The 25,753-nt window shown below is 40.5% G+C and overlaps 1 protein-coding gene across 2 annotated transcripts in view; it reads right to left on the reverse strand.

The window, feature by feature from the left end:
* Positions 1 to 25,753, reverse strand: part of RASA1 (RAS p21 protein activator 1) — an 86,436-nt gene that overhangs the window by 11,962 nt on the left and 48,721 nt on the right. For both annotated transcript variants that reach the window (XM_018572410.1, XM_018572411.1), the window contains exons 13-22: positions 22,877 to 22,954; positions 20,610 to 20,767; positions 16,446 to 16,522; positions 16,168 to 16,340; positions 13,033 to 13,192; positions 10,443 to 10,585; positions 7,822 to 7,937; positions 7,055 to 7,141; positions 5,195 to 5,262; positions 18 to 106 (exon numbers count right to left, since the gene is read on the reverse strand). In XM_018572410.1, the coding sequence (XP_018427912.1) occupies positions 18 to 106; positions 5,195 to 5,262; positions 7,055 to 7,141; positions 7,822 to 7,937; positions 10,443 to 10,585; positions 13,033 to 13,192; positions 16,168 to 16,340; positions 16,446 to 16,522; positions 20,610 to 20,767; positions 22,877 to 22,954 (1,149 nt within the window). The remainder of the gene's footprint in view (positions 1 to 17; positions 107 to 5,194; positions 5,263 to 7,054; positions 7,142 to 7,821; positions 7,938 to 10,442; positions 10,586 to 13,032; positions 13,193 to 16,167; positions 16,341 to 16,445; positions 16,523 to 20,609; positions 20,768 to 22,876; positions 22,955 to 25,753) is intronic.

Consider the following 25,753-nt stretch of genomic DNA (forward strand, 5'->3'; position numbering starts at 1 on the left):
GCTGTTTATTTACTTACTTTGGATCCAAATTCAACCAAATTTGCTAAATTTTGCAGAGACTTGGCGACCAGCGTCAACGTTCTTGCAGCAGTTGGAGAAGGAGAATCTATAAGAGAATAAATATTGATCCAGTAAAAATTAGCTTTCTGAGAATAATATACAGGTAATCCCTATGAAAAATGGACAAGTACTAGCTATAATACAAGCGTTTGTAATTACATAATTATGTGCTTATTTATTTCCTTTTGTTTCCATCAAAGCACATGAGCACAGACAGTTTAAAAAAAAAAAAAGTACTTTTCCTTTAAATGCACAAAGCCTCCACATAAAAGCAATGCAAAATAGCAATTATCACTGTGAAGGAACTCAGAAAAACTTGGAGTCAGCCGTTTTGCTTGCTGCAAAGAGCTGCCAGACTCATATGCCCTAAGGTCGCATCAGACGATGCCTGAACTTCCACCTGATAGAACTTAGAGAATGGGTGAACAGAAGACTGGGTTGCAGCTTTGCAAATCCAGGGAAACAGAAGTCTGCTGCCAAAAAGCCCAAGAACCAATGGCCTGTTTGAAGTGAAAGGCCAAGACCACAATAAAAAGGAACGAGACTCTAGCCCTCAAGAGCACCTTGGCTCACTACCTAAGACACATGTCTTGCAGAAGTGATGGCAACAAGAAACTCAACCTTTGAAATTAGACTTCAAAGGAAAATAGCCTTGATAGGTTGGAATGCAGTTTCTGAAGTGACCAAATTTAGATCCCATGGAGTCATCGGTGAATGCACAGAGGAAGCCGCATGAGAGACAACCTGCACAAGTATCTTAGTCAAAGAGTGGGAAGCTAGAAGTCGCTGGAACAAGATCCCAAGCGCTGAGATATGCCCCTTGGTGGTACTAAGGGTCAGAAGCTGACCCAGGCTCATTTGCAGAAAGGACATGAATCTTCCCACAGTAAATTTTGTGTGATGAAAAGTTTTTTTCTCTTGCACCGAACAAAGTACTGTATGTCTTCCATGTGCGATGGTAGACCTTGTGGAAGCTAGATGTCCTAGCTTTTAGCATTGTGTGGGAATAACCAATACAAAGATGTCCCTCAAGACCTGAGCTTCAACAAGCATGCCATTAAATCTAGCACATGCAAAGCAGGATGGTAATCTGGTCCTTGGGACAAAAGATCTGGATGAGCCCATGGAGTATCTGCCAGGAGATGGATCAGGTCAGAGTACCAAATCTACCTTGGCCAGTCCGGATCAATAGGGATCACCAAAATGCTCTCCATCTCAATAATGTAGTAAAAACATGGAAGGAGTTTTTAAGGGGAGGAAAGGCATAGTTTGGTGTGTACTGATCACACACAGCCACCAGAGCATACCCTGCTTCCCCTAGAGTATATCTGCACCTGGAGATAAACCTGTCAAGTTTGTTGTTGAACATTGACTCCAGGAGGTCCACATTCAATGTTCCAGACCTGTGACACAAGTGCTGGGGCACCTTCTGGTATACAGACCATTCTCACGAGGGTCCAGACACTGTCAACTGAGAAGGTCTGCCTACCAACTGTCCACACCTGGGTTGCAAATGGTGGACAAGGCTGGAACTTATAGTTATGCCCAGGACAGAATCCAATCTGTCTTGCAGCAACAAGACTTCTGGTTCCTCCCCGGCGTGGCCTGGCGGCAGCTAGTAGTTGCTTAGGATTTGAAAACTGGGAGTGCCCAAAGACAGACAAGTAGGAACAGAACAGAGATCACAGATCCACTTTTCTCTTGCATAGAAAGTGCAGCAGTTGGGTAATGGTTCAATGCTAAATGACATGAGAGTGTGGAGTACATGTGACACTCCACTCAGTGGATGACGTCAGCGGTCAATCCCTCAGTGTTCATCCTTTCCGTGGTATAACTGGTGGTAGAGAAATATTCAAAAAGTGCCCAATGATGCATATAAGAAGGTAGCTCTCAATGCTCATCCTGATTGGCCTATTAACAGAGTGAGACTTCATACTGGGAAATTCGCTGCAGCAAAGTTTTGGACCTGGAAAGGGCTGCGCAGCCAACTCTTTACCACAAGGGGTCTAGAAAGTGCCTAATGTGGAACGCAGAGCTTGAAGATCAGTTCTGGACTGGACTCGCAATGTCGAATCCAACGAGGTCAGAGTGCGGCACTCCAATAGCTGACATATAGAAACCAGCTCAAGCAGTGGTGTAGCAAGGAATCTTGACTGAACAAAAAAAAGTTTAACAAAGTATCGAAGAAAAAGCTGACAAAAAAAAAATGGTTAGACTTTTCTCAGGTCACAAGCAAAAACTGAGGCATGCTGAGTAGAGGGATTATTCTGGGTAGGCCTACAGATTTTTTGTTGTTTGCCAGTATCCAATTCTCCTGTAGACAGCAGTATAACCCGACAGTATATGATTTCCAGTGTCCCTAAATGGACATGAAAGAAAGGAGTACTTTTTGGTTGCAAAGACATTCATTGCTAGTTTTGTGCATTTAATTTAGATTCATAAGCCTAGAGATTTCCCATTAGACTGACCCCTGTGAATTCAGCAGATTGTATTGCGAAATGAATGTATAGTCTTCATATCAAATGATTTGGATTGCAGGAAAGGCAAGAAAAATAATTCATAGACCAACAATCTTGCTTACTGTAGAGGGCAATAAAATTAGCAGTAGCTGCTCTGTTCAATAAGTTTAGTGATACATTAAGATTCTGGACTGCCTAAAAAATTTGGAAAAGCTAAGAGCAAGTTTTTGTTGCATTAACCAGTTCACACCATGCCTGGCGAGAGGGCTGTAAAGCTGGCCAAACACCAGGAGAATTTTATTTGAAAAAGTTTGTTCTCAGAACGTTCTTATAATTTTCTAATAGTTGATGGGGTCAAATCAATGATCAATTTGACCACATTGACGAAAAAAGTTGAAGGATCAGGATGGAAAATGTTTCTCTAAAATAATTTCTAACAGCGCGTGTGGTTTTCCTTCGGGTAACTTAATGTATTACAAAATTGAATGTTAAGTCAAAATGATAATCAAACCAAATTTCAGACAATATTTGTCTGATGGCATCGTTGAATGGTCCAGAAACAACTTTCGTACAAATGTTAGTTTGAAAAATCTACCAGTGTATGGCCAGCTTTAGAATATCGAAACTCGGCAGTCTGCAAGTTTGGCCCTCTCCCTGACATGCACGGAACATGAGACAGAGCCTGCTATTTCTGTAACCCATCATCATTTTTCATTCTTTTTAATTGTGTTATTTCACTGAAATCATGTTGTTATTTTCCTTGGGGTCATTGCAAGTAAACTTAAGATAAACAGCACCAGGTGACTGCAGATCTCTTCAAGATCTTCTTATAATTTGAGATCAAGCACCAAGCAATTAACAGATACATGTTGATCACATTTACATACAAATCATACTCTAATGCCTACAACTAGAGGTGGTCTTGGTAGCATGCTGGTGGAAAGGAGAAGGATTTACATTTTTGCATGCCTTAAAGAAGGAACTTAACCAATGTCTCCCAAAACAGTTACTTTTATGGCATGCCACCTGTCAAAGTTGCCAATGTGCTTATTTCAGTTCTAAACCATACTTTAAAACCCTTAAATGGCTGGTGTCATAGCTTGTCACATGCGCAGCACCATGGCAACGGCAATTCAAATAGAGGTTAAGATGGCACCTTCCTAGGCTGTAAGGCAGTGGTTCTCAACCTTTCTAGGGCCGGGACCCCTTGGTAACATTTGCCAAGTTGTGGTGACTCCCAACGGTAAAATTTAGGGATGACGCGGCTGCTGCAGCGACATCTGGAGGCGTGGTAGGAGTACTGACACTGCTGTGCTAGGAGAAAGCTGAGGAGGACTCTCACCTTGCACAGCGACCCACAGGTTGACAACCACTGCTATAGGCAAAGACCGGACCGGGCTCTGCAGCTGGAACTAGAATAATTGGATTTAAAGTGTGTGGCTATATAACGTATGAGGTACATACTCTGCAGTACTGTCACTGATAGGGATGGGCTCGGGCGTGTTCGCAGCTCCACATGCCGAGCCCGCCAGGAAGCTGACAGTGCGCAGTGTCAATCACAGGCACTGAGACATTGCCCGATCTCTGCAGCTGCGGACCGGGAAAATGGAATGCATAGCTAGAGGTGTGTTTTACATATTTTTTTGCTTGAATACATACATATTGCACCCGCCCTCTCCTGCTGTCAATCACTAGAAGGGGACCTGATGGAGAACTGCAGGTCCCCCTCTGCTGATTGGCAGCATCAGAGGGCGGTTGCAATAGCTAGTTTGCTATTGGCTTTTGCAAAGTGAAATAGCCAATAGGAATCTAGCTATGCATTCCTATGGTTTTTTTTCTGACTAGGCGACCCCTGGCAAATCGTCATTCGACCCCCGAGGGGGTCCCGACCCACAGGTTGAGAACCACTGCTGTAAGGGATATGTTCTGCTTTAAATAATGTTGGCCTAGTCTAGTGGCAGTGTTAGGAGAACTTCACTGGTTGCCAAGTAGCAGCACAGTTATATTTGAGATCTTAGAGGAGTTATAAATTAAGTTGGTATTACAGTTCTAATATAAACAGGTCTGTCTAGAGGTAAAATATATTTCCACTTTCACAGCCAAATTGGGATAACACCTATTGTAAATTGGTTACATGTTTCCATTCACATAGGATAAGCTAAAAGAAAATTACAAATAGCTTCCTGCAGTTTAAATTGCTTTTACTTAAGAAGCCAATAAACTCTGACTTAAGAGTTAAAATGTCTACCTGCTTCTCCTTTTGCAATGTTAGGAGGGGCTGTGAGGGGTTAAAGGATTACAACCTTGGCTTCTCCAATGCATGTTAAATGAAGTTAATGAAAGAAACACAATCCTCAAATTTCAGTCCTAAGTCTTTCTATAAGAACAGATCACTGTGAAGGTACTCGTGCAATCAGCCATGTTGCCTGCTGCAACATCACATCTAAAAAGGTATATTGTTTGGCATGCTGTGAATAGCAACCCATAAACATATAGAGGGGTTCTCTCAAATTAGACTGCAAAAGTGGAAATACACAAAGTCCTGGGCACTGTCAATAACAACACTACCCACTATAAATAACAGGACAAATGCAACACATTCTTACATTACATGCTACAATACAATTCATTTGCAACACTAAGGCAAGCAGATTAAGGATTATTTTTTCCTTTACCTGAGATGATATTAAACATCCTTGGATTAAGGATAGCAGGACAGATTAGTCGAAGAAATACAAAGCCACTGAAAATACAGACAGGAGAGGATTAATAAAAAAAAAACTTTAAATTTACATAAATATTATAAAAGGGAAAGAAGCAATGCCCACTAGCATAGCTGGCAACATTGCCACTTATTTCTAAAGTTCTATGATTAGGTTGTAGCTACTGATAATGATATAATGAGGACCCATTGATACTAGTGATGGTGAAAAACTAAAGGCCAACAATGTCTAGCAATTAAGGCAAAAAACTTGTTTTTACACACTACAGCCAAAGCACTAGAATACCCTGTGCACAAGCCCCCTCCCCAAAGACCAGGAATTGCCTTCACTGGGTGATGTTTCGTGTGTACAGAACATTGGAATGTACAGAAAAGCACATCAGCCGAGGTGGTTGTAGGAACTGACAACTTAATGACAGACACCGATATTTTAGCTAAAAGTCACATTTGTAAAGGCTGCATGAAACTGCCAGCAATTAAAATATTTTAAGCATTCCAGTCTAAATAAAAAGCATGATGGCAGCTTATAAATAATTGTGTCACCATCATGACCTGCAAATGATTCGCCTCATATCTTTGCAATGGGACAAATAGGCTAGGTTCACACCTGGACGACTGCTGACCGCCAAAGCCGATCGCACTGCAGGTGCCATTATTGTCTAATGGCACCCCAGTCGCGCCGGGTGGTTTCCTACCGCGGTTCCGCCCGTGCAATTGAACACAATCTGGGCTAAAAAAGCGTTGCATTGTGTGGAGCAAAAAAAAAAAGGCATTTGTACCTTTTTTTGCATTTGCCGTGGCTGTAACCCTATTGACATCAATGGGGTCGTGCAGCAACCGCTGTGTGCACCAGCACACGATCGCATGGTCCCGGGACGAGCGTCCTGGGTGTCGCTCAGGTCTGAACCTAGCCTTACTACTATGTAGTTCAGTATCTGAAACTGGGAAATTATTTGCACTAAGCCTTACCTACTCATTACATTGTACAAAATTATATCGCAGACAAAAGCTGGATGGTTCCTTCAGTCTCAGAGGACACAAGTCTATTTTTCCCCTTGACATTCATCATGCTGCATGTAGTCATGTCAGTGGCATTGGAACATCATAAAATACAGAAACGGTAACGTTTTTCTAAGGTTGGGTCTCTTCTAAACTAGATATTTACGCAACTTCTTTTTATTTCAAGTTCTCAAAATGTTAATATTTTAACAAACTAATACATTGCTTTTAGACCCATTCTGCTGTCCGGATTAAGCATTTCATTTAATAAAGATAGAAATAGAGAGCTTGCTATAATAAATCTAGAACACAGTAACACTATAGCAGCTAACAGCCAGCACTATCGGACGGCCCAGTAAGTGCCAGATCTGACTCACCACCTGTCAGACAGGTAAGTGTTAAACAGGCTGCCCATGTTTCATTTTTGCAGCAAGGTGACAAGGCTGCTTTTAAACAAGCCCTCACTAAGTTATTCTCAATGTCTAGAGCAGAAACACTTATTTCAGCAGCTCAGCTCTCCCCCGCTCCTCTTTTTTACCATGACCTGGCAACCTGCCAGCTTTCTATTGAACAATTTCACTGCATATCTTGCAAACTTTGAGGATGAATTACTCCACAGCAGCTGCAGCTACTGAGGTCACCAAGTGTTTGTTTTAAAGCTCATATACTGCTGGTTAAGTATATGGAAATATTTGAATGTCCATAGCCTAGCCACAGTATTACTTAAATGTAGGTTTTCATTATTAATCTACTGAAAAAGTTAATTGCTATGTACAGTTTTATAATTGCTTCAAAATATAGTACAGTCACTTACCTAACAACTCTGGTCCTCATAGTTGTGTTAGAAGTCCACTTTTGTTGGACAGATCTCTGTAAGCACCCATATATATACCTCAAAGTACTGTTAAAAATAAAAACACAAGAAAAAACATTGGATTAAAAAATAAATTATTCAAATTCGATTGGTCCCTAATCAGTGGCTCGAAAAGCTGGGTAGCTTCCATAACCACTCAAAGATGTTCAGCACCTATCTATTATTCTGTACCCATAGTCTGCAACAGAGTGCTGACAAGCATTCCTAAAACCTCATAATTATGTACTGATCAGAATAGCTCAATATACATTAATCACAATCACTCATTTCTACCCAGCAAGCAGGAAAAGCTGTTCCACTCACATGTAGAAAGAGCACACAGCATTGCTTGAACAAATCAATTTTATCAACTGGTTATGGTTCAATCAAGGCATAACCAGTTGATCCTTCAAGCAACTGTTATAGTGCCGTTTGCACTTTTGTATTGTTTTTATGTCATATTAATAAACGGATTTACACCACATAATAAGCTTATTTTGAATCAGTTCTCGGGAATTGCTGTACGAGATCTTATCCAACCGCTAAGAGAAGTTTTCTCAAATGTTATTACCTGGTTGTAACGTAAAGTGGAGAACCAAAGGGATTAACTACCGAGAGTGATGGGAAGGTAAAAAGGGAAAACATCCAAGTTTCATAGCATACAAAAGTCATTTATTTTTCTCTAATAGATAGCATTACAAATATACACAAAAAGAATGGTGACTTACGGTGGAAGGATTTCTGCTGCCATAAAAATCTTCTCCACCAATTCAGATAGTATGCCCAGAAGGTGCGCTAAATTAGTGTGCACATCTTCATTCTTTTCCAACTTTGAAGGATTTAACTGTAAAAAAACAGTAGGATTTCACAAAAGCCAAATAAACAACATACAAAATGTTGGGAAATCATTATTGATAGGATTTATCTATTATAGGACAAAGAGTGTAAACACACACAGTGACACCTAGCTAAATACAGTAATACACACACAGTCCAACTGTGCAATGATGTCACTGTGGCTCCTGTATGCAAACTGGAGCAAAGCAAGCTAGGACAAAAGAACAGCTGTTGACAATATACTCGGGAGTTAAATCTTAAAAATGCATTCAAGTACCTTAACTATTAAGAAAAATGTATCTTATTTGTGACTATAATTTCATAGTTTCAATTACTAAATGGCTAACTAAACGTGAGATTGTAGTCCATCACGGGAGTGAGCTTGGAGCTGTGACTACTTTATAAACACACACATGCACCATGGGGAACAAAAGTAGCCACCCTCCAGAAGGAAGGACAGTGTCAGCACCAATTCAGAGATGATTTGAGAATATATTTTTTAAATTGAACTGCCGAGTGTAGTGTCAATTTAAGGTTTAATATTATATTGGCTAAAATTAGCTTTTTTTTGCTCTAGTTTATGTAAAGTTCCTCTGCGTCCCTGATTTTTAATAAGCAAAATGGCTTTATGACACCATCTATCAAAATAAGGAGCACTGAATAAAACCAAAAAGAAAGAGGGATACATTTCCTAGGTTTACCAGATGCCCAGGCAGTAGACAATGTATAAACATTTGGTGTAAAGCTGGCCCCATTGGGACAATCCCCTTTCAACAAAAGTCAATTTGACAGATCTCAGCTGACCAGTGACTGCAGCCAATCAGATGCACCCTTACACCCTTAATAGAAGCTTGTATAGAAGTGCATGAATAAGCTACATAAACATAACTTGTCACAGCTTTTTTTTTCTACATAACTTTTGCAAAATGTCCTATTAAAATGGAATATTATGCTTTCCGGATTCATGGCCTTTAAAGCCACCTGAAACTGATGTGTTTTAAAAACTATGCTAACAGGGTAGAAGAAAGATGGGGACATTTGAAAAAGGGTCAAAATGAGGAGTACAAACCAAACTGAAGTTCAATCTTTTCCCTACAGTAAAACGTAAAAGGGGGGGAAAAAAGGTTTTGGCTGGTTTTCCATTTTAAACTACAAATATTTCATTCCACCTCTTCAGATAAAGCCAAACCAAGTTCCAAAAGACGTGATGCAGGCATAGAACTAATCTGCATGGCCGTGATTTTTATTTCAGAAAAATGAAGGTGAACAAACCTCTGGAAAGTTAGTGTAATATATTTTGAAAGAAGCTTGTGCCCCCTACAGCCAATACACTAAAAGAACAGGGTCCAATATTGTCCTACAAACATCACTTATTAGCCAATGTTTTGGTTCTAGTAAGCACCTGAAACTTTGCATATTCTTTTTATGTTATTTGGCGTTTATATAGCCAAATTGGTTGATTTTTGTGGTCCTATAATAACTAGCTGCTCTTGGAAACGGTCTGTAATTCTGTGGATGTCGCCACTTTCTTTATATGGCACATATAATATGCCATCTGAGGAGCTACATGTTAACGGTATGTTTTTGAAGGGAGCTGGGACATCCAAGGGTGGAATGTACAGGAAAAGTCCAGTATAGATTGGTCAACAGAGGGGTGCCCAGCTCATTTAACTCTTCGGCTGCCATGACATGGAAGAGTGTTCATTTCGTTGACTAATAACTTTCGTCAACAACACTTTTTCAGTGACTAAAACTAGATAAAAACCAAGTTATGATGACTAAATCTAGAACGAAAATATATTGACATTATAGTGACCTAACTAAAACAAGGACAAAATGTTTGGGAAGAGATCCAATCAGAACTGATCTCTTTGGACTTCCAGTTCCATCCTGAAAGGACGGCTAATAGGTAATTGGTGCAATGGCATTACAGCCAATATAGCTTTTCATTTTAGTATTTTAGAGTAGCACTTCTGCTTGAAAGAATAAAGAAGGTCATCTGCAAGTTGTTATAATCAATGCATAGCTAATTACTGGTCCGTTGTTGAAAATACTCAATAGTATTGTTTCTTTATAAGCCGTGGTTTATTCTAATTTTAAGTTAAATAAAAAGACATGTTATATATCACAACAGTTCAATCTGTCTGTATTGCATGTTCAAACCTTAATACCATAAGTAATAACAGGTTACCAGATGTTTACTCCGGGAGTATATAATAAAATTGGAAATTCTAGAGAAATTACTCTAACTAAACCCATTAGATTTTAGTCGACTAAATCTACTGAAATCTTATAATATTTAGTCAACTAAAACAATTCAGATAAACTAAATGGCATTTTAATCAAAAAGACTATGAATAAAACTAAACTGAATTTTGCTGTAAAAATGTATACTGATACCTGCTAGCTAGTCAAAGGGATAATACCTATTTTAACATACACTTGTGTTTTAGATGCATTTTACAAAATTGGCATAACTTAAATTGGTTCTCGTGGGTACACATTTACTTACCTCACAAGACTGTTTGCTTTCCATTATTTTTAAAATGGTGTCTTTCAAAGCATGATGAACAAATGGGGTAGCAGTAGCTTTCATATATTGCTCCATGAGTGTGCTTGCCAAGGTTGTGGCACGGAACAGAGTTGTAGCTTCATCTAAATTGATAAAGAAACATAAATCAGACACTATTTTTCTCACACTGAACTAAAGCAATGCTGTAATCTAGGTAATAACTAATTTAAAGCATTTGAATAAAAACTATAGGTAGCAATACTTCAAGTGAACCCGTGCCCAGACTATGCAAACGGAGTATTTAGATGTTCTGCGCAAGCAGTAAGACCACTTTAAACCAAATCCAAATTCACTTCTGTAGCTCAAGGCATTGTGGAGAAATTCATTGTTAAGGTGCACAAAAGTTCCTATTACAAGTTCTTGGCAGCCTACCAGGCCTCTAAAGTAAACATAAAGCAGGTGTTTCTAAGGTGTTAGAAAGTGACTGCAACTGGTCTGCAGAGTCTTTGTGGTGACCTCTGTGGATCTTTAAAAAAGGAACTACTTCACAGTACGTGCAGTGGCAGAGGTCAGAGTGGTTGTTAAGAATAGGTTTACTGTATATAGTCTGGGAACCGGTACACTGTCTGACTTTCAGCAAAACAACACTTTTGTTCTGGTTAAACAGCCCTAAGCTTTTTAGTGTAATGATTAAAGTCAGCACCCAAAAAACAGGTCAGGACCCATTTCTTGCTGCTTAACAATTTTATCTTTTTTTTTCTTTTAACAGCAGGTGGAACATTAGGTTACATATTGTCTGTACAATTCAATCAATACTTATGATTTCTTTTTAGATACTATATATTGTTGCTACTAGCAAGTTTTTAATTGATGTTTTGAAGTATGTGAAACATGTCAGAGGTTAACCTTGAGTTCCAATGAACTTTATCGAATTCAAATAAAGCGTTATGCAGCGAGGACTGGTTTGTGCACGGATACATTTTTTATGTGGCGCGGTGTTTGCGCAAATGTTTATCAAACCAGTATTTTTAGGATAAAATACACTAAAATGAAATTGAGTGCACAGAAACAGAATATAGTGCCCACTTTTTTGGTAAAATATAAACTACAATAACCAAAATTTTCCATAGGCAACACTTTAAACGCTTTTACGGCTCATCAGTTTAGTGCCAACAGTGATTGATGGGCCTAGAATTATTACTCTCACGCTGACGCTCGCGACGATATGTAACATGTGTGGCACAATTTATGTTTTTGCACGTAGGCGCATCCGACGCGTGTTTGCGTTGTATGTGCGTGCATGTGGGGGGCGGGGGATTTTTTTTGCATTCTTTATTATGTTACTTTCATTTTTACAAATATTATTATTTTTTTACACTCAGCTTTATTGCTATAGCATAGGGGGCTAACAAACAATTATCAAGTATGGCAAATATAATGTGACAGGTCCTCTTTATGGAGCCATCAGGGGTCTTTCAGACCCCTAATGTTACCTAGGGACCCCAAAGAAGCTGATGAAGCAGAGATCTGCTTCACCAGCTTCTTCTTCTGGCTCCAGGAGCCGGAGACTGTGCCCAGTGACACCGGAAGTGATGTAATGCACATCACCTCCGGGTCCAATGATCTCTCCTGCGATCTATCAGGGGAGATCCACCACACGGAGCTGGAAGTGGTTAAGCTGCAGCAGGTTTCTGTGGACTGACCTGGAGTGGTAACTACCTTTGTGAATGATTAAACAGTAACTCAACTTTCATTTTAAAAAAACAGCTTAGCAGTGACTGCACATTAATGTCCAACAGAACTGAATAGGACATTGCTACTGCAATATAACCCCATCCAATTCAAGCTTGAACTTTAAAAAGAATGCTTTAATAAAACTCTTAAAATGTTCATTTTAGGCTTTTTGGAAGTATTTACTTTACAGCACAAGGCAAATACGTGTCATCATTTTGATACCAATAGGCCTATGAAGACAAGCACATCATTCCTATTGTGAAGCATGGAGGTGGATCTCTGCTGTTGAGGGGTTCTGCGAGTTACAGCAGCAAAAGGAAATTTAGTAGAAATTGAAGGCAAGAAAAATGCAGCATATTTAAAAAAAAAGAAAGAAAGAAGAAAAACAATTTTTCAGCTTATAAGCTGCCCATAGGTTGCACTTGGATATTCCAAAATAACAATGATTCAAAACATAAGGCAAAGTCAACCCTTCAGTAAAGGTTCTGAAGTGGCCATCACAATTTCCTGGACTTAACATTATAATACTCTTTGGAGAGATCACAAGTACGCACAAAATGTTCAAGCCGTCATTGATGCTAAAGAAGAACTAAGGGTATGCAAACTTTTGAACAGGCCCATTTTACCATTTTATTTTTTAATACGATGGTTTAAATATTGTGCTTTACTGTGATGCCTTATAGTTTAATTGGAATGACATCAAAAATGTATGCGTTTGGTCCAATTACTCATGTTGTTTAACATGGCCCACACCTTACAAACTCTGCCAGAAGTATGTCAACTTATGAGCACAACGATATTTATTAAACTTGTACATTGCCAATCAGATATTTGGTCATTAAGATTTGTATAGTACCTTCCGCGCTAATCTCTCGGTCATTTAGTGTTCGCAGAAGTAACGACTCCAATTTTTCATGTAGAAAAATCCGTAATAAAATGCTAGCTAGTAGTGTACGATCTTGTCCACACACGTGTGATAATGCTGTGACTACATGTAGCTCTTTTTGAAGAATTAGCTACAAAAGAGAAGAAAGACAAAATCAAGCAAACATACATATTGTGATAAGGTTATACAATACCACACAGAAATCAAGTGCATTTGTTCCTCCCCCTGACCTTTAAAGTGACATTAAACCCTCAGATTTTTTTAACATAAACCAATACTGTAATGTGTGCCTTACTGTAATCCATGGTAGTTTCCCTTCTCTTTGCTGCTCTTCCTTTTAAATCTGTATCTCTTCTCATGCTGGGGGAGAACTTCTGTTTTGCAGCAGACTGCCTTGTCTCAGGAATGGATACATGGTGTCTGTGTATAGGTTTGTAACCTGAGCCAGCACTACAGGAAGAGGCCCTGAGCTGCAAAGGGAAGTTCTCCCCAAGCATGAGAAGACATGAGGATTTAAAAGGAAGAGCAGCAAAGAGAAGGGAAACTACCATGGATTACAGTAAGGCGCACATTACAGTATTGTTTTATGTTAAAAAATCTGAGGGTTTAATGTCACTTTAACTTATCTCTAACCCTCCCCTCAAACATTAAAGCCCATTTCTACGTTTGCGGAGATATATATATATTAGGGATGCACCGATACCACTTTTTTAAGGACGAGTACGAGTACCGATACTTTTTCCCAAGTACTAATCATCCAATCAGCGGGAGAAGCGGTCAGAATGGAGCAGATGACAGAGGAGGTCGCGGCCATCTTGCTTCATTGAAGACGCGATGGAGATCCTGTGTGCAGCGGATTCGGGTCCCTGAAGATGACGGACGCGGCACAGGTACTCGTTTTATGTATTGGAGTATTTGCACAAGTACTCATGCAAATACTCGGTATTGCCACCGATACCGATGCTTGTATCGGTGCATCCCATATATATACATATGTATGTGTGTATATACACATACATATATACATACATATATACACCAGCAAAGTACACCAAATTACATGAAGCAGCCAAATGCGGTTGCTGTATATGAACACAAAAACATACTTTTTTCTCTCAGCTGTCCTTTTGATCTCCTCGAGGAAATGGCTGCCTCTGTGCTCTGCAACCAGTCTATTTAAATTACAACTGAGTTACGCCCCCCCCCCTGCCCAATCATTAGTATTCATACTGGCAAATCATACGTTTTTAGGATAAAAAGCACAAAAGCATTTTGGCTCCTTCACCCCTGCTGTGGTCATTAAGATCTTATCTGGAATTAGGCACAAAAACAAGTGAAAGTCACACTGCTGGATTATTCTCACCAATAATTTTTCTTCAATGAAAACAAAACCTAGCACTAAAGTGGAGCTGTTGCCAGTAGGTTTGATGTTTTATTCCCTAGGAATATTAAAAAGAGGCAAAATTGTCGACAATTGAAAACCCATTTCTCCATCCTCCATTGAGGGACACTGCTCTAAAGAATTCTGGTTATGTTGCTACCTCCAGGAGAAATAGACGCTAGGCAAAAAAATGTAAAGTCTGCCATTTTAAGGACATAGCCTCTCCCACCTGCCAGTTTCACTTAGTCCCCGTTGAAACCTAGGCGGTTTGTAGCTCAAAGGAAAATGCGACAAAAACGCTCACGACAAGGAACCCCATTTATTTTTATGGCCCATGTTCACATCTAAGCATTTTGTCCCATGCAGAAAAATGGCTGTCACTGGAAAAAGTACCTGAGCTACTTTTTGGCAGATTGCAGTGGTTTTTGGTCTCATAGACTTTAATGGGGGTCTTCGTGCGACAAAACACTTGTGTGAACAGGGGCCATAGAAATGAACAATTCCTTGTCCTGAGTGTTTTGTTGTGCTTAGCTCGTCTTAACAAGGCGTTGACTATTCCTATTTATGACACTCCTTCATTTGAGGATGCTACTGACCGAATTGGAGAATCTTTCTCATACCATTTATTCATTAACTGGTTCAGCTCCTCACCCATTATTGGCTACAGTCCTTATTTCCCAGACTTTGGCTACTAGGACAAAATCTTTAAGTACAGAACAGGCAACTGCAGGAAGTTGATCTACATTTTATTGATTGTGTGAATCAGATGACTTTATGTGATGCGTTTGATGCTTGTTGTCTCGTGCATCTGCCTCTTCCATTCAGACACTCAAAGTTATTTAGTTTAAGGGCTGGTCGGCGGAACCCCAATGCCAAAAGGGACTTTTTTGTTTACCATACATGAGAGGTAGTCATTTTAAGCTACCTTGGATTAGGTTAAAACAAACAACAACAACAAAAAAAGCTACGGGAGCTAATAATGATCACTTGTCTGATGTGGAAAAATAGGGATCAACATCATAAGCCTACTGTATCTTTTCAGTTGGCAGTTTAAAAAAGATGTCTCACAATTTCAAACCTTTGGACCCTCTACACGTCCTTGGCAAATAAATAGTCTGCTTTAGCATGAAGGTCTACTCCCGCCTTTCTATACCTGGTGGGGTAGGGTGCATCTGATGTAATTTGCAGAGATGTGAGAAATATACATTTTAGAATATATTGTCATCTTCCTCCTCAGGATAAAGGTTCCTCCTTTTTCTGCTCATTCTATTAGGGTGCCGTCCCTCTGTTTTGGACTGCTTTTAAACATCCCTACATTTTAGAATTCTTCAGAGCTTTATCCCCCAATGGAGGAAATAGGATTTCGGTCTTGCCGTAAAATCCTTTTTGCAGAGTCCATTGAGGGATACAGCTCCCACCCCTAATTTCCTTTCTTACTGCTTGCTACAAGTGGCAGGTGTGAGGGGTTATGTCTTTAAATTGGCAGGCTTTTAATTTGTTTGCCTAATGTCCCTTTCTCCTGGAGGAGGCAGCATAACCTACACATTAGAATTCTTCAGCATTATGTCCCTCAATAGATTCCATTTCTCTTTTTCCTATAAAACAGTCTATTGCAGCACCATGATGGACTAATGGCTGCACAGCAGTGCATAACCAGGAACACTGGTGGAGTTCTTGCCAAAAAAACAACAACTCTGTTTTGGGTAGATGCAGCAAAATAATACCTCTTTAAACTCGTTGTACTCTTCCTCTGGCATAATCTTCTCCATAGAGTACCTTGCACGGACACGCAAAGACCCTGGTTCAATACCTTTCAGTGGTATGTGGGAACTCAGCTGAAACCACTCATCTATTGCATGTCCTTTTTGCAGTCGATTTAACTGGCAACGCATAAATACTGCAACGATAGGTAATGAAAATTAGCTGTAAGTAGAACATGCTAGCAAACAAAAAGCTTCTACCGGCATTAAAATAAATAATATATCTATATTTACACACTCACAAATGTCAGGGTCTTTGCTTTTCTTTGTCTTGTTACTGAGGCTAATCTCAAATCTGTTTATGTCCGGTGATAAATCACTAGGAAAAGAAAGCATATGTCAGCCACATAATCTAACCAATGAAAACACGCTAGGATATGTTTTAGCCGATTACCGTATACGTTTATTACCAGTACACAAGTTATTCAAACTATAATAAAGCAGTTTTTATTAAAGCGGACTTTACACTGCAGTGCTGAATTTGTAAAAAAAAAAAACATTCCGATAACCATTAATAAACCATAAACATATTAGACTCATCAAAAAGCTGTTTCTTCATTTTTAAATACCTTGTTTTATCCTTAAAATTCAGTGTCACAACGCAGAGGGCGGCCATGTTTGTTGAGGGAAAAGCCACTCCTTCTGTGCCCTTTTCTTTCATCATCCAGGAAAAGTAAAAACCCCAAAATGGCTGCGAGATCTCGCAAAATCTTACAAGCACTTTCTTTTTTTTTCGTGAACGAGATCTCATTTCAATGACAAAGCAATCCCAGGGTGCATTATGTTGGTAAACTGAACTACTTTGCACCTGGAAAGCAGGACGTTAATGCTCTGCAAGTGTAAAGCTGGCCATACACCTATAGATTATCTGCAGATTTTCTATGGTCAGATGGAAAAAGTGCAACAGATTCCTCCATCTATGCTAAACTGTGTGTATGGAGAAATCTGGGCCAGGCTTCAGTATCTTGCTAGTCGCCCCACTGGCTGTCAAAATACCAGAAACATCTGGATTTAGACAAAAAATTGGATGCAGACATTGTTCAGGTGTTTTGAGAGCCAGCGGGACCGACTAGCAAGATACTGAAGCTTGGCCCAGCGGGAGATTCTCCATGCACACAGTTTAGCATAGGTGGAGGAATCTGTCTATGGTCAGATGAAAAAAGTGGTACAGTCTGCAGCTAATCTATAGGTGTATGACCAGCCTAAGTATTTATATATAACAGCATTTTACACCTGACATGTCTGTTATTAATCAGCATAGCTAGAGGAATGCACTGGTGGGATTTGAGTATAAAGGTCCACTTTAATGGAAGAAGAATGCTACAAGCTATTGAGTAAACCATGTGATCACTGACAGACTTAATGAGTCCCAGATGACAGTCGTTTACATCATCATTGACAACTGGTAGATCCAGTAAACACAACTAAAAGCTCATATCTGCTGATCGACAGGAATCTTTAGGGGCCTATTCACACTCAAGTTCTGGCACTTTATTGTGTACTGAATGAAAGCAGCTTAATTAAATGAATGGGCAGCTAAATAAAAACTAACTCCATTTCTACAGCATAGTGAAGGTTAGTGACCAGAACGGAGTCTGTCGCTCTTCCCCCAGTGTCGGACTGCGCTATATAGGCAGTATTTGTCCTCATAAACTATGTCATAAGCTACTAAAGGGTCAATTCACAAAACTTTTTTTCCTGCTTTCGCTCATTATTTAATCCCGTCGAACCCGTAGGGTTCAATATTGAGTTGGCTCACCCTTTGCAGCTATAACAGCTTCAACTCTTCTGGGAAGGCTGTCCACAAGGTTTAGGAGTGTGTCTATGGGAATGTTTGACCATTCTTCCAGAAACGCATTTGTGAGGTCAGGTACTGATGTTGGACGAGAAGGCCTGGCTCGCAGTCTCCGCTCTAATTCATCCCAAAGGTGTTCTATTGGGTGGAGGTCAGGACTCTGTGCAGGCCTGTCAAGTTCCTCCACCCCAAACTCGCCCATCCATGTCTTTATGGACCTTGCTTTGTGCACTGGTGCGCAGTCATGATGAAACAGGAAGGGGCCATCCCCAAACAGTTCCCACAAAGTTGGGAGCATGAAATTGTCCAAAATGTCTTGGTATGCTGAGGCATTAAGAGTTCCCTTCACTGGAACTAAGGGACCAAGCCCAACCCCTGAAAAACAACCCCACACCATAATCCCCCCTCCACCAAACTTTACACTTGGCACATAGCAGTCAGGCAAGTATTGTTTTCCTGGCAACCGCCAAACCCAGACACACGTGATTTGTCACTCCAGAGAACATGTCTCCACTTCTCTAGAGTCCAGTGATGGCGTGCTTTACACCACTGCATCCGACGCTTTGCATTGCACTTGGTGATGTAAGACATGGATGCAGCTGCTGGGCCATGGAAACCCATTCCATGAAGCTCTCTACGCACTGTTGTTGTGCCAATCTGAAGGCCACATGAAGTTTGGAGGTCTGCAGCTATTGACTCTGCATACAGCTGGAGACTTCTGCGCACTTCAGCATGCACTGACCCCGCTCTGTCATTTTACTTCCACTATGTTATAATATCACTAACTTATGACCGTGGAATATTTAGTAGCAAGGAAATTTCACGGATGGACTTATTGCACAGGGGGCAACCTATTTGGATTTGAGTACAGATATATCTCCATTTCTATGGTAAAAAAGGAATGGACCAACACCACTTTTTCCAATGCAGTACACTAAACTGCACAGTAATACGTTACCGTGTGTTGTGGTGCACTGAAACGCATGTGCATGAGAGGTAGATTGCCTCAAAATGAATGGCACCCCAACACACTTACTACGTGTAACATTAGCACAACTGAGGTGTGAATGGGCCCTAAAAGTAAACTGGTAAATAGCTTTGGGTGATTTGATAGGTTTTTAAAAATGTTTTAGATCAGGTTTTCACTATCTATATACAATGCTTGTTTCAAAACCAAAGATTCAATACACGTCAAAGGGTTCCCAGATCAATAAAGGTAATCTGAAGAGAAGCTTTTTTTGCTTGGGTTCCCTTTATCTGACAAACTAAGCAGTCTAGGAAGATTAACTGCTCTGATGATGAACTAGTATGTCACAGGCAAAACAAAACGTCTAGAAATTGGAGTAGTAATGGTAGTATGGTCCGTCAAAAAAACCTGTACTGACAGAATATTTAGGCTGCCATTGCTGACCTGTCATTCTGAAGGTGTCACCTGCATGGTTGTCTTGTTGACCCAAATACTCAAATCATTTCTGCAGAACTAAACGTGAACAATGCGTCCGTTCAGCCAGGCCTTCTCTTACCCTGTTTAATGACTCAAAGTACTGAAGCCAGTAAAAGACGATTATTTTCCGAAGGTCAGCAGTGACAGCTGTCCTATTTCTCTCACTAAAAATTTGTTAATAATAGTTGTCCTTTAATTCCTTAGTACACGTGGAAAGGACATTTGTTCCTAGGGATGCACCGATATATTGGTCGCCAAAACATATCGGCCGAACATGGCACTTCTGGCAAAAAGGTTAAAAGTGTCATTGTCTGGCCGAAATAGCGGTGCATCCATTCTTTCTCTCCTCCCCGCTGGTCGCTGCTGTGTCCCAGCGGGGAGGAGAGAAACTGTCACAGGCGGCCGAGCGCTGCGGGATGAGGGCGCTGTGAGCGGCCAGCGTCTCTCCTCCCCGCTCCGCACAGCCTCCTGTCACAGATCGGCAGAGCGGTGTGGGCGGACACAGCCAGTGCTGTCACAGGAGGCTGAGCCCTGCTCGCTCAGCCTCCTGTGACAGTGTGTCAGGATGGAGAGCAGGTACTAAAGTGATCAACGATCACTGAGTGTTTGTACATAATTGGGGACATAGTATGGTTACTATAGCCTCAATTATGAATGAATGGGAAGTGATCTACAATCATCACCTCCTGTTCATTCATGATTGTGGATATAGTAAACAAACTATCTCCTCAAGCTATGAATGAACAGGAAAACTCAGTATAGAGGATTCCAGTTTATTTATAACAGGGGCTGCAGAAAAAGAGATTGAGAACTCTGTGTCCTCAATCTCTTTTTAGATTTTAAAAAGGAAATATCAGGGGTCAGACCCCTAATATTTCTCTGAAGCCCCCAAAAAGTTAAAAAAAATTAAAATATTTAATAAAAACAAATAAAAAATTAAATATAACAAATTAAAAAAAGTTTAAATAAAAAAAAATATTTAATTTTTTTTTTAAAGTTAGAATAAAAACACATTTTTGTTTTTGGCCTGACTGAAATTTTCATTTCGGTGCACCTCTTCTTTTTCCCAAATGAGACATAATTGTTAAAGAAATATGGACATCATATAAAAGATCAAAATACACAAGTACAGTTTTATCCAAAATAAATTCATGTCATTATACTTACTCAAAGAAAAACTCTTCTGACCAAACTGGATTTTGGCCTTCCCGAGCATGTGTCTTGGCTACCTGCACACTATTCAGGTAAATATTGCAGTACGGGCTAGTAAAATGTTTCACTGGTAGCTTGTGTGCTTCTTCTATGTGCAAATGGAGACTGCTGACCTGGAAAAAAGAAGGAAATGCACATTTAGACTAACACAAATGTTCACTCAACAAGAACATTGTATATATCCAAGCAACCTGGCAGGGTCTGGCTCTGCTTTGAATATGTAACCACTTGAATCCCAGATGCAGTTCTTAAAAGGAGAACTATGGGGTCAGTGTTTTTCCCCATAGTTCTCCTTAAGGTAACGGGAGGACACAAACTAGCGTCCTCCCGTTACCCTAAGCTCAGTATACTGCGAGCTACAGCTCGCGGTATACTGAGACGCCGCAGCCGGAGCGGATCCCGGCGTAGATGACGGGATCGGCCCAGCTGCGTGAGTGACAGCTGGCTCTGCCTATCTAGAGGCAGAGCCAGCTGTACCCGCCCCCTCCCACGTCCGTTCCGCCAGTCAGCGCTGGCAGATCGGAGCGGGGAGAGGGGAATCCAGCCCCTCCCCCTGTCACGGCAGAGAGCCGTGACAGGATCGAGAGGTGAGCGAACCCGGTATGTGTTCGCTCACCTCCCGATCTACTGAGCCGACCTGTGACAGTCTCATTGTCACAGGTCGGCTAGAACTATGAGGTGAGTGAAAATCACTCATCTCATAGTTCTCCTTTAACCACTTAGTGACTAAGCTTCAGAAAATGTTTTTAGTTCCTGGGGACCGGAGCAATTTTGCCATTTTTGCTATGTGTTGTTTAACCATAATTTCCATCTTCCTCATTCATTGCACCTACACACATTATATACCGTTTTTTAAAGGACAAATTGGGCTTTAATTTGATGCAACATATGCATAAACATTTTTATTTTTGTTTATTAACCTCTTGCCGTCCGCAGTAAAAAAAACGGACGGACGGCACTGCAGCATCTGCGGGTTGCCGTCTCCAGACGGCAATTTTTTTCTGCTCGCGCGCGCCCCCTAGCGCGCACGCACGGGCAGAAAAGACCCGCTAAATGCACACACCCGTTACCGGGTACGCATGTTTGTCCCCTAACTTTAATACCCCCCTCGGCACTATATTTTTATTAAACTTTTTTTTTTTTTTTTAACTTTTAAGTTTTAAAAACTGTTTACATTGGTCTTTTTTAAAGGGGTATTAAAGGGTTAATGTTTTCATTCAAGGGTTTTTGATAGTATCTCTGAAGAGCCACTGGGGGGGTCAAAACTAGAGCGTGCATGGCAACCAATCAGCTTCTCTCTTTCATTTTCAAACTTTAACTTAACAAACTAGAGAGAAGCCGATTGGTTGCCCCGGGGCAACTGCTCCACATTTTTTCTGCTCCAGTTTTGATACATTTCCCTCACTATATTCTCCTTAGAGATACTGACCCGGTTTGCAGCTCCACAACAGTTCAGTGGCTGTCAATGGAGTCCTCCATTGACTGCTGTGCACGGCGCCATCTGTGATCGTCACCACGATTGTTACTTGGACCGAGAACGCAGCAGGGAGTGCAGGGGGACTTACTGTTTTCTGGAGCTCAGTGGCTGTGACAGCACTGTGATAACTGTGATCGATTATCGCAATGTTCACAGGGCTAAGACCACCAAATTTGCTGTTGAGGGTCTGCCTCGGACCCGAGCATCAGCATTAACTAAATGAGCACTGGTCCTGCATGGACCAACACTCATTTTAATGCATGACAGGATTATTCAGTCACCGGTCTAATGAACTTAAAGATCGTGACGGAATAATCCCGCCATTGGTCAGAAAGGGGTTAACCAACACCAGTTTATTCACCATTTACTCCATCACTCTTATTACAACACAATCTCTTTGGCTCATGAACCTGCTGCACTTTTTTTTTTCTAACCATGCTGCATGTCCATGTGGTGAGAGGGAATATGCTGAGTAGTAGAGAGCAGAGCTGGTGGCCTATTAGTGTGTTATGGCATCTTCACAGTCTAATTAGTAGGTTGTGTTTGAGAAGGAGAAAACAGTATTTTTACCAGAAAAGGTGGTGTCACTTTCCTAGCTGTGATGTCAAGGTGTCTGGACAGAATTACTTTGGCAGATGAGAGTTCACATGTGCATTTCAGCTGGATATTTAGCTGTTTGCCTGAATTTCAGCTTTGTGTATATAAGCCATCAAACGTTTGTTTTTATATTCATATAAATACGAACCTGTCGAAGACGCTTATTGGATGTGGCTTGTGCTGTCTTCCGTAGGCTGCAAAATGCCTGAAGACTTTTCATCCAGTCCTAGTACAATATATAAAAAAAATTGAAGTTTAAAGTTCAAAAGCTAAAAGAGAGCCATTTAGATACTCTTGTAAAAGTCACAATTTTGAAAACAAAGTAGAAACACTACGGGTGAATAGGATGCTGGTTGTGTATGGAATGGTACCAAAATATTGCTGTCAAAACCAAGGATCAACTTCTAAAGACTAGCAGGTGTTCAAGCACACTGAACTATCTGAAACATTATTCATTATTTATACATATAGTGGGCAAAACACTGCAGATCCCGAATGCACATTTGGTACCAAGTAAATATCTAACAAATGTAGACTGAGGCAAAAAAAACAACAACAAAGCGGTCACCAGTCTGGTAAAGTAGCAACTGTAATATCTGTAACCTTACAAATACAGGGCATATTATAAAAAATGATATATGAACACCAAGAACAAATCCACATGTTGAAAAAGCATTGAAATATATAGTAAATCTTAGGTGACAGACACTCGACCTTTCAAATAGACCAGTGTTGGCCCTATTGAACTAGTAATAAACAACAGGCATAGCAGTGAGTAGAAGAAAGCAAAGTCTAAGGCTATATTCATACCAAGTCCGGAGCAGATCTGCAAACACAGTGCAGTGCGGTTTTGGGTGGCTTAAAATGGGCTTCCAGGTGCAGTCCAGTGTGTTTGCATGCGTTTTTGATGTGTTTATATGCGTTCCAGACCAGAGAAAATGAGACGAGCAGTTTTTTTTTTTTTTGTCTGCACCAGAATCAACTCCGCTGGTGTGAACAGAGCCCAGAAATACCATAGGGATACACTGGGATGCTTTTTTTGGTCCAGGAACAAACTGTTCTGGTCTGGACACGGTGTGAACAAGCCCTAAACGGGTCCCAAATCCAGTAAACTATGCAACCGACAAACTCATAAGTGAAAAAAAAAACACCTTTACCTGTAACATCTCCTCATCGCACTGCACCATGCAAGCAGCGTAAGGGACATGGGGGAGATTGATCAACACTGGAGCAGACAGAAACTGGAGCAGTTGCCCGTGGGAACCAGCTTCTATCTTCAGTTTGTTCATTTAAGATTTGATCATTTAAGATTTGAAAATGAAAACATAGAAGCTGATTGGTTGCCATGCACAGCTGCTCCAGATTTTGCATCTCCAGTTTTGATAAATTCCCCCCATAGTGCTGAATTTAGGAGCAGAGCCACCTCACTGTCACCCCATCGCAGAAAGCTACACGAGGACTTCACAGGCAGGTATCAACAGGGGGTACTTTTAAGTGCAGGAGCAATTACTATATGGTACTGCAGCAAATGTTTTTTTTATCTTTTAATGAGAGGTAATTATTCTACTTTAAAGGTAGAATTTTCATTCAATAAATACATTGGTTCTCACAGAAACAATTGATGCACAAATGACGGGTATCACAAGCTTGACCATGTTTACTCCCGAAGACAAAACATGCTGTAAACAAAACACAGGCTCCTCCATCTCTAACATGTTTCACCAAAACGGTTATTCTCTATGAATACTCCATGAAACATGTTAGCCATGAAACATGTAAGCCGGCATATGCAGTTGACGTATTACATTTTTGTTAGCTTTCCTCTTCATACCCTCATGGAAATGGCCACCTCTGACTAGGGTTCAGGCCTAACGAGAACTTCATTTAAAGAAAAAGGAGAAAGAAAGGCTGCAATGTGAGTCATGAAACTGTTCACATGTATACATGATGACTTCACCTCTTCATTACCGCAATAAATGCTAATCACTTACACAGTGGAAATGGGCTATAACTACTAACAGAGGTCCAAAGTCTTCCTGCCTTCCGCTTATCAGCAATTGTAGTTATAGGTCAGGTTACAAAAGGCTACAATAAAAAAAGCCTGCATTAAGCTTGCACAACCTCCTTTGGATCTACCGTGAACCGTCTAGTGGGAGGGCTTATCTGACTGAAAATAAACTGAACGGATTATCAGGGTAGACCCTCACATTACATAGTTGTTGGTAAAGTTAATGCATATTTCCTCTCCTGCAGCCAAATTGGGATAACATCTATTTTATATGTGTTACATGTTCTTATTCACATAGCAGAAACGAAAAAAAAAAATGCTTCCTGTAGTTTAAATTGCTTTTACTTGGGTCAGGGTTTCTTGGCTTAAGGGTTAAAATGCAAATGCAGTCAAATTCCAGCAACTAAAAACTAAAGATGCTGCCAGAGACTGTCCACAGTGACCCCAGAGGTGTGCAGGGAATCTGTGAATCCAGGTTATTTTGTAAAGTACAGAGACCTGAATTTACTTACATGTGCTCAGTTTTAAAGAACTCAAGGAAAAAAAATATTGTCCATTACAGTGGGGCTACCCGCACTGCAAGGGTTAAGTGCTCAATTTTGTCTAAGTGCTAAGAAAAAAAAAAGTTACACTGGCCAGACCATCTGAGCAGGCTTCCTGCTTCTTTGATCACCGACGTGCGTCGTCTCCTCCTCCTCTAATGCACAGATGGAATGTTCTGCAGCGTCCTCACGTCTAAACACAGTCTATGCACAGTGTATGCAGCGTGATGACACCAGGATCCTTAGATCGCTACAGAAGAGGGGGAGAGACGCTCGAGACTCCAATCTAAGAACAAGCCGGCTGGGATAGTCTGGTGAGTATAACTTTTTTTTAGCACCTAGACAAAAAGGAGCACTTAACCCTTGCAGTGCTGAGGTAGCCCCACTGCAAGGGTTAATCATTTTTTCCTGCAGTTCTTTAAACACACCAAACAATATGTATGCAAGTAAAAAAAAAAAAAAAGACAAAGAGTTT

Source organism: Nanorana parkeri, unplaced genomic scaffold (assembly GCF_000935625.1).
Source record: "Nanorana parkeri isolate BGI_ZX_2015 unplaced genomic scaffold, ASM93562v1 scaffold2021, whole genome shotgun sequence".
Classification (NCBI taxonomy): domain Eukaryota; kingdom Metazoa; phylum Chordata; class Amphibia; order Anura; family Dicroglossidae; genus Nanorana; species Nanorana parkeri.